Consider the following 17,319-nt stretch of genomic DNA (forward strand, 5'->3'; position numbering starts at 1 on the left):
GTGACTCCATAAGCTTCAATCGGGTTCTCTAGTTCCTCTTGCCCATACCCAAATGACTGATCCACTGCAAAGGATCTCTGGTCTGGGATGTCCTGGAGGACCGTGCAATTCATTTTTCTTTCTGGATCTAACTCTTAGCTACCAGTTGGGTGGAGGAAATCAATATATATTCCACTGTGTGCAGAGGCACATGTGACATACAGACTCCACAAACAGACTCAGCACACATACGTATGCAAATACGCATACATCATCGATGTACAGCGTAAATGGTGTGAAGGGCCTGGTTGTGGGGGAGTGGCAGACCAATCTAAAGAGTGCATGAGAGGCCATTAAGTGACTCCGTCAGGCAGAGACAGATAAAAAAGCTTGTCTTGTCACCACAACCTTACCACTGCCACAACTGTCACACCTCTACAGCCATCTGAGCTTACAATAATCATGGTTGGAAAGGATTGTGAACATATTGTATCCCTCCAGCCAACAGTATCCTGCTCTAAGTCACAATCTCTGTCACAGAAAGGGGCATCATTGCACACATGATTGTCGAGTGTGCTGAGGCTAGGGTCAAAAATCCACAGAGCTTGCTATGGTGAACTTGAGGCACGAAGGCATGCTCTCCAAAGCCATGCAAAATTTAACTGTCTGAGATGTGGGTTTGAAGATCTGGTTATCAAGGATTTGGTCTTTTGAGGTTAAGTAGATGGTATCTGAGGTTGTAACCTCTGTGAGTACCTACCATTGTGTTTCCATGGTAATTTCCTTGAAACAATTCTGTATGAAAAAGATCCATTCTTTAACATCTTCATTGGGCGCGACCCAGTTCCCGTCCAGGTTGGTATTCCATTACAGGAGTGGGCCTAGAGGACAGCTACATAACCCTCTATCTAAAAAACATAAAACTACTGTGAAATCTGGAGCTACAAATATTTAGGACAGGACACACAGTATGGGTAGCTTGTTGATGCAGGGGGAAGGCTGGGTGAGGCATGCTAGAATGACGAGAGTGGGGTTAAAACAAGCCGGAATTTATCACCCAGATGTTACTGTCATTCCATACAGGTGCAAGTGACGCTGGCCAGGAGCTTTCTCTGTAACATAAGACCATGCCCTGATTGCAACTACACTCGCTGCCTGGAGCCTGGCACAGGTGGTACCTACACTTGGCTGGTGGAGCCGACGAGAATGGGTAGGTTGAAAATTCTGGCTTGCTCCACCTTGCAATTCTGGAGGAATTACGTTAATAGCTTCAGATATGAGGCATTACAAACTTACTGTTGAGGGATTTGGGTTCATTCAAGACCTTCCATTTTGAGAAGGAGCTATGGGCAATGTCATCCATTGGCATGATTGAACTGGCTCTACAGGAATCTGGACACTAGTGCACTGGTGTCAATTCTACAGAGGCTTAGAGATTCTCAGAATAACCTACTGTGAATGCAGCCCTGATTTCACAGCAGATTATTTTTCTGAAAGGTGCATCATTAATTGGCCTCTGCCACAAAATAGCACTGCTGTGGACTGTGCAAGCCTAATCAATTGAGAAAGTTTAAAGTTAATCTAGAACAGTGTTTCCCAAACTGTGGATTGTGACCCAAGATGATTTTCGGTTGTGAAAGTCTAAGCAATAACTAAAGATACCTTTAATGTCTGTATTTATCTTGCCACATTTGCTGCACTTCAGAGTCAGAAGTCAAGTGTCATGCTATGTCTTCTGGCAAACTGCTGCTTATTTTTTAACATGGGCATTGATGTTTACAAACCCATCTCACTTTGCAGTCAGAAGAGAAAACTAAAGTGAATTATGTGTAACTATTGCTGGGGTAATGGGAGTGTGAAAAGAAAGGCTGTAGGTCATTTGTTAACAAACAACATAATGAAAATACCTGTAAATGAACAGTACACATTCTGCAGTTAGGAAAGCAAAATTAAACAAACATTTTTTTATTTTAAGGGTGTGATGGAAACACATATTTTGACAGGATGAAAACAAATTAGTGATGCACACATGATAAATGCTCACTGAAACCCGGTATCCACAAATTTTCATTTGTGTGCAATTTAGTGTTATCAGTACAGCTGTATGTCTGTGCAGATTTAGTGATCATTACAATGGAAAATGTGCTGTCTGTAAATGACAGTGCACCAATACAGGATGTTTTAGTTACATTTAAAAAAATCGCCCTCTGCATGAACGTTTGCAAAAAATAGGTTGTGGTTCCAAAAAGTTTGGGAAGCACTGATCTAGAAATATCTATAAAACATATTGCTTATGATTGAGAGTATGATTAAATGCAGGTTTACGATATTATATATATATATATATATGTGTGTGTGTGTGTAAGATCAAGTATTTGGTATTGCATGTTTGAGTTTCTAGGTTTTTGCAGCTTTCACAAGCTACTGAGTTCAGAAGGGAATTGCATATATTTGGTAGAAGGAGTTAGTACTGTTAAATGTTCCTCCAACTGTTCGTTATTTGATCACTAGGGTATATTATTATATTTTATTAATAACTATTTTATGCACAACGTTTTGAGTTTTGTTGTTGCTGTTTTGCAATATATTAATAAATATTATTTACTAATATTATACATTTTTGTATCTGAAATGGAAAAGCAGTTGGGTGTTGTATTTATTTGATATATATCAACTATATATTCTAGCAACGTATATAGTTTAAAATGCTGCTGCTCAGTAGGATTATGCACGTAAAATTTCATCTAACACATCATCGTAAAGGTTTTTTGTTACATTTAATGTGAATATGAGACCATGCATGATTCCTTTCATCCATACCTCCTAAGCAAATTCTATTGCAAGTGCTCATAGTATTCAACGTTATGCATCAAGTGCAGCAGCATCTCACCAGTAGTATGGCACCTGCTACACTCAGACGTCTATGATAGCTGAAAGCCAGTAGTTGGTTTTAGGATGTTGTTAAGGAAAACAAATGCATGGAAAGATGTATGGACAAAAGGAATCTGTTTTAAACATTAACCATTATTAAGTTGTATTTCTGCCCAGAAACAGTAATGTCTGTCAGCTCTTTGCAGGATTTTCATCTGTAATTGATGAATTTTGGAATCACAAAGAAGAAAATAAACAACTTATCATAATGTGATATTTTTGTCGAATACTCATGCCCAAATATTAGAATCATACCAAACGATCATTATATTTATCACTGTTGCAGGATTGAAGATCTATGGCTACATATTTATGACGCATTAATGCATTAATAAGCCTCTTCTTAAGCTGTGCACCATCGCACTCTAAAGGGCATATTTAAGAGCCCGTAGTGCCAATCCAGTGCCACATTAGCATCATTTTTAGATGCTAATGTGGTGTTAGAAGGCCAAAATGCCACACCATATTTACAAAGTGCCACTTTGTAAACCTTTGCGCTACATAATGCCTGCACCAGGCATAATGTATGCAAAAGGTGTGCCCCCCGATTAGGGGGCCCAAATAATTGGCGCAAGGAAATCTCTTGGATGTTTTTCGGCACATTTAATGCCTGCTCATTATTTACAATGGGCCTCCGGGTGCTCTGCAGGATTAGCATCAACATTTGTTACATTAATCGTGCAAAGCGCTGGACTAACATCAAGAATTTTGAGGCTAGTCCCCTAACTACCGCCACGGTGCGCTGTATATGAAATACGGCGCACACATGGTGGCGTTAGGGGGACACTAAGAGGTGCAAGAAAAATGGGACTGCACACAGTGCAGCACCACTTTTTAAAAATATGTGCCTAAATATTCCCCATTTCCAAACCACCCCCATAGGCATAATATTTTTCTCTATTTGTTCTAGGTGAATTGAGCCTCACAGTCAGTGCAGAAGCCCTGGAGACGGAAGAGCTCTGCGATGGGATGAAACCTGTGGTGCCAGATAAAGGGGGCACAGACATAGTGATGCAGTCTGTCCTGGTCCAGGTCAGCAAGGAGCCTGTTTCATACGGAGATACTTGCTGGGATCCGCAGGGGCTTTAACCAGTGTGGCGTTCACTATACGCCTCGGAGTTGCAGGGGGGAAGTTCAGATGGAGATGGCAATGAGGGAGGCAGTCAGACTCCACAACAGAAATTGTGGAGGAACCCATTCCACCTAGATTAAGCTGACTTGAAGCATGTCTTGATAGAGTGCCTCGCCCATCTGTGATTCGGTAAACTGATCTGGTAAACTTTACCTCCCCCTCTGCAATTTGGAATGCTCAACAATACTTACACTCATGAGTGTGCCCTTTAACTGTTTTGGACTTAAGTTCACATTTTATTCCTGACAAATGGTACCCCCACGTCTTATTTCATGAATCGTGCCCCCTAGGTAAATGAATAGAATCTTCCCCCTGAATAATTTGACAACTCTAATCTCAATAATATGGTAATTTTGCAATCCTGTGCAAATTGCAATTTGGTAACTCTGTTTTAGTAGTAATTTGGTAACTCTGCCTTCCTGTGAAATTTGGTAAGTCTTTCTTCCTGTACTATTTGGTAACTTTGCTCTCCTGTGTAATACGTACTGTCTAAGGAGTAATTTGGTAACTCTGTCTTCCTTTGTAATTTGGTAACCCTGCCTTCCTGTGTAATTTGGTAACTCTAATCTCACTAATTTGGTAAATAACTTTGTCTATTGAATGATTTGGTAACTGTGCTTCTCTGTGTCATTTGATAAATCTGCCTCTCTGTGTAATTTGGTAACAGTTTATTCTTTGTAACCTCGTGAAATCCATGTCTTTTTTTCTGGTCACTTTTCTGTTCCACTCCTCCTCCTCCGGAAACTCCATTGGCTCTCTGTAGCCCCAGGGCATGCTGGTAGAGACCTCCCACAACACAGTTCTCTGTGCCAAAGGTAAGATGCCCTTCTTGGGTTCTAAGAGACTGCGAATGATGCTTTGAAAGTGCAACTAATTTCAAAATTGGCTTAGGTTAGGGAGTGGGAGTTGGGCCATAATGTACAACCTGTGATATATGTGGCTTCACAGAAGGTAACATCTTCAGAAGTGCTCTTAGAAGTGGCACTAGTGAAGGCACTAGGCTGCAGGTAATTGAAGGCTTTGGACATTACACCAAGTTCCCAGAACACCCAGATGCAGCCATTTAAGGTCAAAGATGACCCAATGTCTTTGAAATCAGTGCTGAATTTATGCAGAGTAAAGATGAAATCAAAAAAGATATTCAGTAGTCAGTACTTCTACCCCTACTCTCCCTCTCAAAACGTGTGACACCATCCATCTATCCATCCATCCATCCGTTGGTGCTGCCTCTGTTGACCACCCCCAAGGTTTCTCACCCCTACTGTTTGTTCAGTCATCTGTAATATTCCCTATGCCTTCTCTATCTCTTGTTCTTTTCCTTGCCTACCTTTCATCACAATTTTCTTTTCTTTTCCCCATCCTCCTCTACACCCTTTGTGTCGTGCTTCCATCCCCTCTTGTTCATCGGTCACCAGCCTCCTTTATTACAAGCTGAGAAATCCTTCATATATGCCAGCAATAGGGCTCAGTTAGTTTCACCACTGACATATGTTGTGATGCATAGGTCAGATGTATGCATTTCAGCAAGGGCCCTACTCTGACCTCCATCCTTCTAGTGATAACGAATACCATTAAATGTTTATTAGATATACATTTTATTTAAAGCACTTAGAAATGTCAGGAATGCATCATGGAGCACTATATTTTGTAGGTGGTTGGGTAGGAACAGGGATAGGGACAGTGTGGTGATCAACTTGACTAAATGAGGATACAGCACACCACTTTTCTCTTTTGAAAAACAGAAAGGTGAAACCATCCGACATTCATAAACAAACACAAACAAGTGTGGGGATGCAATTGCCTATTTCAATGCCAAACAAACCTCTCATTTCTTAAAACCTGTGCCCTTGTTACATATAAAGTTGCAGTTTATGGTCCATGCATTTAGATGTTGTTTAAGGAGTAAAGGTTTCACCATTACTTTTGGCCACAGACATTTCTTATGTAAGGCCTTACTAACATACTAATATGATTACATTGCACATAACACATGTGTTAATTTAATGTATCTCTTGCCCTTTTCAATCATTACAAAATACAGGTCTTGGAAGGTGTGTGCTGACATGGCTAGTCCCATCTCTGGCTTTGACACTTCAGTCTTCCTACTTGTAGCTGAATGTTTGCTTTACCCTTGAGGGCAAGTCAGAGCCCAGAGGAAAGAGAGAGGAGGTGGTATAGGAAAAAAGTCACATTGTGTGTGTGAGTTTTCCTCTAGCCTCAGCCCTGCATCTAGTACAGAGTTAGTTTCTGCCAGTCTGCAGAAACGGAAGGACAGAGCTAGCCTGTGGACCTTCCTGCCTTCTCTTTCCTGTGGAGGTCAGGACTTATGGACTTATGTTGCCCACTTGTACAACAATTGTCATCAGTCCTGGGTAAGTGGGTCACACTGATTGACAGTGATTCCCAGTTGTAATGCTACTTATTGGGTCGACAGACTGCATGGGTGACTGGAATCTCTAAAGTTCTTGTGGTAAAACCTAGCCTTGTAGACACATGATTGGTCCACAGGGAACACACATATAATTCCACGTTTTCTAACTCATTTAAAATTTCTAATTAGCCCAAAACGTTATAAAAATATTTTGAAGTTCTTTGTTGAGACGGTTTGTGAAGACCTCCTTGAAAACGGTTATATTTTATGGGCCTAAAAGGGAGATTTTAACAGAAAGTGGAAATTGCAAAGATTGGGGAGAGTGTTTGACAATATTTCCATATTTGTGAACTCCCCTCAAGAAAAGATATGAAATGATTTATGCTTTTTATCGAGAGACAACATCGGATGAAATTAGGAATTTCATCCACAATGGTGAGTGTCACTTACAGCCATGTCTCTCTAATTTATCCTGCACTCACTGTGAATAGACTATCTACTACTTGAAAGTTAATTGATATCGAAAGAATAGCTGTGTACCATAATATTCTCTCACTCTCACATATTTCTGATTCTTCACATTTAGACAATATTTCCTCTGATGCCATCTCTATTGAGTGCCCTCCAGATGTGGTTGAAGAAACGGCAAGAGCTGTGACATCTGTTGTAGGTGAGACATGTGATATATCTTGAAGGACACTAGAAAAAAACAAATGAGCCTCAGACAAATACCAGATACCGATTTTAGGCACAGTGGATATTAGTTCATACATGACATTATGATGATATGATGCATGGTTGCCACATCACAATGAACTGAGCTCTTTCTTATGAGAACACTTTGAGTTAATGACTCTCATGTGAAATTAACCTTCAGCCAATAAGAGAGTTAGGTTTATACAATCTATATGCATTTCTGGAAAGCCTCTTCAGAATATTACATTTGCTATTGGCTATGTTCTGTTTCTTAGAGCCATTAGAATTTTATTGGCTTTGTGCAGTTATCTGTTCTCACACCTATTAAAACTTTTATCTCAAGATGTCCATGTTGGAAGACCATGATGAACACTTGCTCACTTTGCCCTTTCCTGCTGAGGCTGTTATCTTTATATGTTCAGGATGATAAAACAAAACCTACTTTCCATCACCCCTCCTTTTTGTTAGTAAAACCTTTCATGTGGAACCTTTACTCTTGTGTTGAACATGTAGTTAAGAAATGCACATGAAGCAATGTGGCCCGGGATTATCACAGCATCATGAAAGGTAGATCTTAATTTCTTTGGCATCCTGCCCTTTTTCCAGGAGATATGATGGGACTGGCCCTGGAAAACATGGACCAGCTTTTGGTCATGCCCACCAGCTGTGGAGAGCAGGGCTTGTCCAAGCTGGCCGTTCTTGTTTTCCTTTGTGAGTATCTGGAGAAGACGAACCAGAAAACAGAATCCATGAACCAGAACCTGAGGGACCTGATAAGGAAGGGTAAGATGGACCGGAGAGCCCCCTTGCTTTTATTGTTAGTATTTTTTCATTGATTGCAACATACAAACACACAGCTGTTTGAGTGTTTAGTGTATGGCTTAGGAACTGGGATTTTGATCAAGGTCAATTAATGGTCACTGCACAAGTCCTAGCATCCTGCCTTGGACTAACACAATTTTGCTGCAAAAAAAGTCTACATCAGAAGAGATTGCTTGTCCCGTTTAGAGTTACCTGCTAGTAAGGTCTTAGCTCAAGCCACTTTCAGATACAACCTTCGATTCCTTTCAGTCCATACTTTTTCTTACCCATGAGCTCAATCCAAAGCATTCTCCAGCTGATGGGACATATCTGTACAAGTTATTTCCTACCCCTGAGCATAACACAAACCCTCTTTGAAATGAAGACTCTGCAAGTGGAAACTTTAATTCTATTTCTGTGAACATTCTCCCTGAAAATCATTTATTGTCACATCAAAAGATGTACATTTCACCTCAAGAGATGTACTTTTTCTCAAAAGATGTACATTTCACCTCAAAAGATGTACATTTCACAACCAATTTTCTCCAGAGTGGGAAACAAATGGCATGTTTTCTATTCCTTTCTCAGTAGGTTACTTCTCCCTTGATTTTTCACACATATAAAATTATACTCCCAATAAACGTCAGTATAGTGATTTGTGTTTTCTGTTCTTTCGGTTTAAAATCCATTTTTGTTAAGTAAACAAGGTTTATGTTTCTTTCTAATGAACAATCAATACATACTAAAGAGAAATAGAGTGTTTAAAAAATATTCTGGACTGTTTTAAATTTCTAAATAGTGTTCTAATTGTCCAAAACGTATTTCTGCAAGTCTGGATTCTTTTAGAAGTTTACTTTTTTAAAGCTAAAACTTTATCACTCCTAAATAAAATTATCATGACCTTTTAACAAAGAATACCAACCTAATACCCAAATACCATTTTTAAAGTTTGTAACCATCAAACATTGATCTAAATTGACTCAAAATTACTAGATGTTTGCTATTTCGGATCATTATATGTTTCTTCAGAAGGGGACACAAGTGATGCTAAGATATCCATGTGACCCCTCCAACCCCCACAAACATTAGCAAAAAATGAGTTACAGTGTTTCCCACACGTACAGAAGATATCTATTGCAGGTAAAATTACAGAGCTAAACAAGAAGCCCACTGCAGTACAGATTACATGACTGTAAAAGGAAATGTTAATGTGTTGTGACATTCAAAGTCTGGTCTTTATTTGAAGACCATTACAGTTTTAGAGTGTGGTCCAACTGGTTCAGCTGTAATGTTACAAGAATAATCAGCCAGACTGTATTAGTTTATTAAACAAAAGCACACCACTAGTTCTGGTTCTTTGCTACCCCTCAGCAAGATTCACAGCTAAGAGCAATAGATGACAAGAAATACATTAAGAATCTCATACACCAACCACAGGAGACAGATCTGTTGCAGTATCTCTTGGATAACATACATTCAGAACCAACAAACCAGTGACCTTCTGCATGTTCTATGAAACCACTGAAATGGCTCTGAGCCCCATTCCAGGAAAGAGAAGCATTTCAGTTCAGATTTATCATGCAGCTCCCAATATCCATTCCTAGAGAAAATGGAGTTCAAGATCTTGTGGCTTCAGTGTATGGTTTGTCCAAACACCATTTGAGTCTACAGATGAAATCTAATTTCGGTCCTCCAATTATTAATATATGGCTCTTAGAAATGGGGTTTCTGGTTGGCTAGGGTATGCACCTCAGCCAGGCAGAACTCACCCACTCTAGTCAGGGCAAGGGAGTAACACGTCCAAGATAATCCCCGCTCACCCACTTGGTAGCTTGGCACGAGCAGTCAGGCTTAACCCGGAGGCAATGTGTAAAGCGTTTGCACAACACACACAACACATGTGACGCAATATCCCCACCACAAAGGAAACACAACACCAGATTATATGAAAATATACTGTATTGTACACAAGGCAATTATCAGACCAAACATCACATATCAGTAATATCCTGCTACCTTAGCAGTTTTCAGAACGTTTCACATTAGTTACTCTGCAACCTAGCAGTAGTCACACATAACACACAGGTTACTCAGTATTCTGCAACATTAGCAGTAGTCAGGAAAACACGTTATTACATCACAGCACTTGTCATAAGAATATCATAAAATGCCCGTAGTAGGAACATTAGAAAACATATGGCAAGTTAGAAAAACATATTAGCAAGCATGTCCATAAAAGGAACATTTGCATACACATATGTAAAAACATCAAACACAGGTAGGTAATATATGAATCAAACAAAAGTCTGTAGAAAGAACTTTGGATTGCAACTATATTGGTCCTTTAAACAGTACCTGGTTGGATGAAGGCACCTCCAGTGCCTAGAAGGCAAACAATGGGGCCCCCGGCGCTCCTATGTGCAAAATGGGGGCCTCCCTTATACTCTGGGGTCAGAGGAGGGCGACATGCACCTCCTCTCTTTTATAGACAGGCCCCTCTGGGGATCGTGAATACTGGGGGCCCCCCAGGGCCTCAACCGGCCCTCACAAGGGGGGCCAAAGCCAGCAAAAACAACTTAGGGCAGGAGGGGGACACCACGCACCCCCTCCGGTTTAATGACAGGCCCCTCCCGGGACCCGCGATCTCTGGGGGCCCCCCCGGGCCTCCACTGGCCCTTCCACCGAGGGGGGCCAACGATAATGCCCGTTTTACCTAATAGCAGAAAAGGAGCGTCCTGCTCCTTACGCAGAGGCCAGGGGGAGGGGGGCACTCCCTGCGCCTTCCCCTGGTCCTGCCGTGAAGCCACAAGAAGATCGGACCCCTCCTGGGGCCCGAGCAGACACTCGCCTGCACCTGATGCGGTGCGCGAGTGTTCTTCCAGCTTCCCGGGCTGCTGCGGTGATCTTATTTAAAGGGGCACAATGCAGCAAGGAGTCTACGAGCTCCCAAGGCTCCATAAGCACGCTGCAATCAGCACTATGGCAGCCGCAACCACGGAGAAGCATCCCTCGTGAAGAAATGGATGCAGGGGTCAGGGGCCACAGCACCCTGCTCCTGGGGAGCAGAATCTTAAGACAAGGTCCTCAGGTGGAGGGCCCAGCTACAGGCCAGCACAAGGGAAAGGTAGCAAGTGGCAAGTCCTTCACAGTGACCTGGCAGGCCACAGGTCAGCACAGCAGCAGCAGTCCATGGCGGTTCCTGGTGAGTCCTTTCAGCCTTTGGTGTCCAGTTCCAAGATGATTCCAAGAGTCTACAAATTGTGGGGAAAATTCCCCAGTACTTATAGTCAGTTCTTACAGGGTTTTACAATGGTAGAGAGAGGAGGTTCCAGCCAGTTACAACTGGTTCTGGGAGTGCCCCCTCTCTCCTTTCAGCACAGGCACCAAACATCAGTGGGGGGTTAACGACCCTATTGTGTGAGGCCAGGGCACAGTCTTTACAAATGCAGGTGTGCCCGCCTCTCCCTTCTCTCAGCCCAGGAAGACTATTCAGTATGCAGATGCACCTCCGTGACACCTCCACCCTCCCTGTGTTCAGGCTGTCTGAAAAGTATGCCCAAAGCCCCAACTGTCACTCTGCCCAGACGTGGATTGGAGTTAAGCTGCAAAACACCATAGTCATAAGCACAGATAAATGCGCACTTTCTAGAAGTGGCATTTCTGTGATAGTAATCAAATATACACCCACACCAGTAAGCAGCATTTATTATCACCATCACAACCATACCAAACACGCCTACGCTACCCCTCATAAATCAGACAATATACCTTATACATAAGGTAGGGCATTTCTAATGCAATCCTATGAGAAGGCAGCACTCACAGCAGTGAGACACCAAGTTAGGCTGTTTGTCACTACCAGGACTGGCCACGCAACCTGGCACATGTCCTGCCTTCTACATACATGGCACCCTGCCCATAGGGCTAGCTACGGCGTACCTTAGGGGTGACTTACATGTAGTAAAAGGGGAGTTCTGGGCCTGGCAAGTAAATTTAGATGCCAGGTCCCTGTGGCAGAAAACTGCGCACACAGGCCCTGCGCTAGCAGGCCTGAGACAGGTTTGAAAGTCTACTTCAGTGGGTGGCGCAAGCAGCGTTGCAGGCCCACTAGTAGTATTTAATTTACAGGCCCTGGGTATAGAGATACCACTGTACAAGGGACTTATAGGTTAATTAAATATACCAATTAGGTATAAGCCAATCATACCAACTTTAGATGGGAGAGCACCTGCACTTTAGCACTGGTCAGCAGTGATAAAGTGCTCAGAGTCCTAGAGCCAACAGCGAGAGGTGAGAAAAACCAGGAGGAAGGAGGCAAAAAGACTGGGGTTGACCCTGCGTAAGGCAAAAAGTCCAACAATGGCCAAAACCACAACTTGAGCAGCTGAAGACCCGCCTATATCTCTCTGGATCCAATTGACTGCACCCAAAATAAATTCTAGAGACAGCTGAAGTCCTGTTCAGGTTTTAATAAGTGCAGTGAGCGGTCCAGCATCTATTCCATGGGACAGTTGAAGTCCCACTCAGGCTCTGCTTAGGGCAATGTGTGGCCCAAAATCAATATCTTGAGACAGCTACAACCCAGGTTTATGAACTGCACTGAAATTCTATACCTAGAGACATGTAAAGTGCAGTGCAGGTTAGGACAAAAAAAAGCCATTCCTGGAAACAGCGACATTCCTGGAAACAGCTGAGATCCAGTTCCACTGCTTAATGAATGCAATGCTTGGCTCAAACTTCACTTCAGGCAACAGCTGAAGTTATTAAGTGGGCAATGTATTCACAAAATGCTTTACAGAAGATGATTGAAATCTAGTTCTTCTTCTTTTGGATCCAATTCATGGCTCCCAGTTTCACATTCACAATCTTCCTGTTCCATATGGCTCGATCCAAGTGTCGTTTGCAGAGACAGCCGAGGTCCAGATCAGGTTCTCATGAGTTTGTTGTTTAGCTCATAATCTATTCCAAAAGACATCGGAAGTCCAGTTTAGGATCCTCTAGAATTGACACACCACACAAAAACACCATTTAAAAAGAGATAATTCTAGATCTGCACTTCTTGAAGTGCCCAAAGTGCGTTCTAAGTGGGCCCAAGGTAAAAACATTAGTATAACTAGAGCTAGGGGCAGCAGGGAAATGGAAATAATTTTTAAAAAAGAGAGAATGAGAGAAACATAGCACAGGAAATTTATGAGATACGCCTGAGGGGAGACTGTGTAGTGGATGAAAGAACCCTGCAAGTGGTTGTGATAGAAAAGCCAATGAATTAATTATCAGTGTTTCAATTCTGCTTTCCAGAGACATATCAACAATTGAATTATAAGCGTTCAGACGGCTCCGTAAGCCCCTTTGGGGACAGAGATGACAGAGGCAATATCAGGTAAGCTCCAGATTGTCCTCCTGTTTGATTTTTTAGGAGAATCCAAAAATGAAGGGAATTATTCCTGTTTAACGTATGCAGATCATTTATACTCCCTTTAGGCACCAAATGTTAATTCTGCAAGTCTCTAATGGGAGTCTCATTAAGCTTAAAACACAAACAATTTTTGGGAGGATGAAAAATTTTAGTGGGTAATCAAGCATATTAAATCACATTGGGACTGATTTACAAAGGTAACTTACACTTATGAGTAAGTTTACAGTTTTGAGCATGTTTATTACTTTTTGGTATTCATTAACTGCACTTTTGTAGTTATACTTTTGAGGTCATTTACACTTTAGTAGTAAGTCCAGCACTACACATGGCCAACCACTGATACTGCAACAATCTTACATAGACAATAAGGGAGGCAGGGACTTAAATGTTTTTTAAATTAACTTGATATTTAAAATAGTTATAAATAAATATAAATTAATGTTACAAAATACAAAAGTAGTACAAATGTATTACTGAATTGTAAAATATTTCATTAACCATTTCGAATTTAAAAAAGAATGTAACAATGAATGTAATAATGTTGAATAATGTAGCAATAAATGTTCTTAATTTAAAAACATTTCTAGTTAATAATATTTTTTAAATTCAAAAGAAGTGAAAGAAGTCGACCATTGGCGCAAATCAAATTGGAACTTGGTCATTCACAGATGGAAATATGCAGGCTATGTTTGCAGGTTATAAATAGGTTAGGTGCAGATAATTAAACTTTATACATTGTAAGTGTTGTTCCTAGTTCCTTTATTGATGTACCATAATGCTGTTACATTTGTTTTCTGCTATTCCTATTTTGCTTTAAGGGTGTTCATGCTAGGAGAATATAGTGGCGCAAGACCTTTGTATAATATGGCCACTGCATGTCTAATTTGCACATATGTCACTATTGTGGATAGGAGTTCTGTTGTCTCTGTACTATCTATAGTCCACTTGAGAGTACATCTTCTAATCAAGTGCATTATGGGTAATAAAATGGCCCAGATTCGTACCAAATTTGGTTCAGATTCCTCTATAGGAGCGGAAGTACCATTCTCAAAGAAACCCCTCACTAAGAGGAGTCCAACATTTTGCCAAGGTCTTTTCTCATGTGTTTCTGCAGTCTGTGAGAACTGTAGCATAAACCACGGTATTTCAGCTGGGCAAGTTGCTTGGGTTGTTGTGTTTTTCAGGTATTTCAGGAAGCAGACTCTAGCTGCTGTACGAGCCCCGGGGCACCCACACAGTAATTCACTTCCCCAAATAGACATCTGTCGATAGAGTGGCCCTTGGTGCCATGTACCCCTGTAAACCTTCAGCATAGTCCCCATTGCCCATCCGTCTCAGTGCCCATTGTAGCTGTGCCGCTATATAATATATTTCCCAGTTTAGAGCCCTTAATGCGCCCCATCTATGGGCCTTGTTGCCTTCTGCAATGGCGACCTCTTGCAACCACTCCATATACAGTCACTCAGCATTGCGTTTACTTCTATGAACAATGGTTTCTTGATTAATAAAAGTAGTTCCAGAGGGATATAGTATTCTCCACAATATCACCATTGTCGCTATTGGACATCACCCCACAGAGCAGAGGGGAGAGTCGATTCCAGAAAGGAATATATAGCAGTGGTTGCTCTACCCTGATAGTGTACGTTTGTGCCCCAAGGTATCCAAAAGTATCGGGTTCCTATTTTACGATTTTAAACCCACAGATTCCCCCTGTCGTGTGTCAACAATATATCCATGCATAAGTGGCAACCGCCACGATTTATTCCAATGTACCTGCAATCAAGAGGCTACCCTAAATATGGAAAGAGTTTTTTAACTCTCTGCCACACCAGACAGGGGGTCCTTCAAAAACAATCACAGTGACACCACAGGAAGCCCACTTGGTAGGGACAGCCCACAGTCTCTCCCATCCATCCACAGCACAATCGCCAGCGACTCCATCGCCAACGCAAACAGGAGTGGGGAGAGAGGTCAGCCTTGTCTCGTTCCATTGCAAATGTTCCACTGCATGGAAATGACTTTCCCAATCCGCACTCTTGACACTGGTTGAGCGCTACCTATTTCCTAAATATTGGGCCTAGTCCCATTTTTCGAGCACTGTAAATAGGTAAGGCCACAGTACAGTATCAAAAACATTTTTCTGTGTCTATGACTACCACCATTGCATGTGCATGGGCCAGAGGGGCATCATCTTTGGACACGTTCATATTATTATTCTAATTCTAAAAGAGCTGTAGAAGCATCTAATGACTGCCTAATTTAATGGACTATACAGGGAGTGCAGAATTATTAGGCAAGTTGTATTTTTGAGGATTAATTTTATTATTGAACAACAACCATGTTCTCAATGAACCCAAAAAACTCATTAATATCAAAGCTGAATATATTTGGAAGTAGTTTTTAGTTTGTTTTTAGTTTTAGCTATGTTAGGGGGATATCTGTGTGTGCAGGTGACTATTACTGTGCATAATTATTAGGCAACTTAACAAAAAAAAATATATACCCATTTCAATTATTTATTATTACCAGTGAAACCAATATAACATCTCAACATTCACAAATATACATTTCTGACATTCAAAAACAAAACAAAAACAAATCAGTGACCAATATAGCCACCTTTCTTTGCAAGGACACTCAAAAGCCTGCCATCCATGGATTCTGTCAGTGTTTTGATCTGTTCACCATCAACATTGCGTGCAGCAGCAACCACAGCCTCCCAGACACTGTTCAGAGAGGTGTACTGTTTTCCCTCCTTGTAAATCTCACATTTGATGATGGACCACAGGTTCTCAATGGGGTTCAGATCAGGTGAACAAGGAGGCCATGTCATTAGATTTCCTTCTTTTATACCCTTTCTTGCCAGCCATGCTGTGGAGTACTTGGACGCGTGTGATGGAGCATTGTCCTGCATGAAAATCATGTTTTTCTTGAAGGATGCAGACTTCTTCCTGTACCACTGCTTGAAGAAGGTGTCTTCCAGGAACTGGCAGTAGGACTGGGAGTTGAGCTTGACTCCATCCTCAACCCGAAAAGGCCCCACAAGCTCATCTTTGATGATACCAGCCCAAACCAGTACTCCACCTCCACCTTGCTGGCGTCTGAGTCGGACTGGAGCTCTCTGCCCTTTACCAATCCAGCCACGGGCCCATCCATCTGGCCCATCAAGACTCACTCTCATTTCATCAGTCCATAAAACCTTAGAAAAATCAGTCTTGAGATATTTCTTGGCCCAGTCTTGACGTTTCAGCTTGTGTGTCTTGTTCAGTGGTGGTCATCTTTCAGCCTTTCTTACCTTGGCCATGTCTCTGAGTATTACACACCTTGTGCTTTTGGGCACTCCAGTGATGTTGCAGCTCTGAAATATGGCCAAACTGATGGCAAGTGGCATCGTGGCAGCTGCACGCTTGACTTTTCTCAGTTCATGGGCAGTTATTTTGCGCCTTGGTTTTTCCACACGCTTCTTGCGACCCTGTTGACTATTTTGAATGAAACGCTTGATTGTTCGATGATCACGCTTCAGAAGCTTTGCAATTTTAAGAGTGCTGCATCCCTCTGCAAGATATCTCACTATTTTTGACTTTTCTGAGCCTGTCAAGTCCTTCTTTTGACCCATTTTGCCAAAGGAAAGGAAGTTGCCTAATAATTATGCACACCTGATATAGGGTGTTGATGTCATTAGACCACACCCCTTCTCATTACAGAGATGCACATCACCTAATATGCTTAATTGGTAGTAGGCTTTCAAGCCTATACAGCTTGGAGTAAGACAACATGCATAAAGAGGATGATGTGGTCAAAATACTCATTTGCCTAATAATTCTGCACTCCCTGTAGTGCTAAGAAGCTTTCATTTTCTCTCAGTTTTCACTCAGATGTGAATATATGATTTAAGGTGTTTCACATTGAAACTATTTTACCCTTTCAAATTCAAATGGCAGAATGTTAAGTGAAGATAGTTTCATATCTCAGTTTTCACAATATGACATTTTC

The 17,319-nt window shown here is 41.6% G+C and overlaps 1 protein-coding gene across 1 annotated transcript in view; it reads left to right on the forward strand.

Moving 5' to 3' along the window:
• Positions 1-17,319, forward strand: part of LOC138303656 (alpha-2-macroglobulin-like protein 1) — a 182,941-nt gene that overhangs the window by 130,714 nt on the left and 34,908 nt on the right. Inside the window, exons 20-25 of the mRNA XM_069242960.1 lie at positions 1,063-1,189; positions 3,821-3,942; positions 4,806-4,857; positions 7,000-7,083; positions 7,716-7,892; positions 13,209-13,290. Coding sequence (XP_069099061.1) covers positions 1,063-1,189; positions 3,821-3,942; positions 4,806-4,857; positions 7,000-7,083; positions 7,716-7,892; positions 13,209-13,290 — 644 coding nt within the window. The remainder of the gene's footprint in view (positions 1-1,062; positions 1,190-3,820; positions 3,943-4,805; positions 4,858-6,999; positions 7,084-7,715; positions 7,893-13,208; positions 13,291-17,319) is intronic.

Source organism: Pleurodeles waltl, chromosome 7 (assembly GCF_031143425.1).
Source record: "Pleurodeles waltl isolate 20211129_DDA chromosome 7, aPleWal1.hap1.20221129, whole genome shotgun sequence".
Classification (NCBI taxonomy): domain Eukaryota; kingdom Metazoa; phylum Chordata; class Amphibia; order Caudata; family Salamandridae; genus Pleurodeles; species Pleurodeles waltl.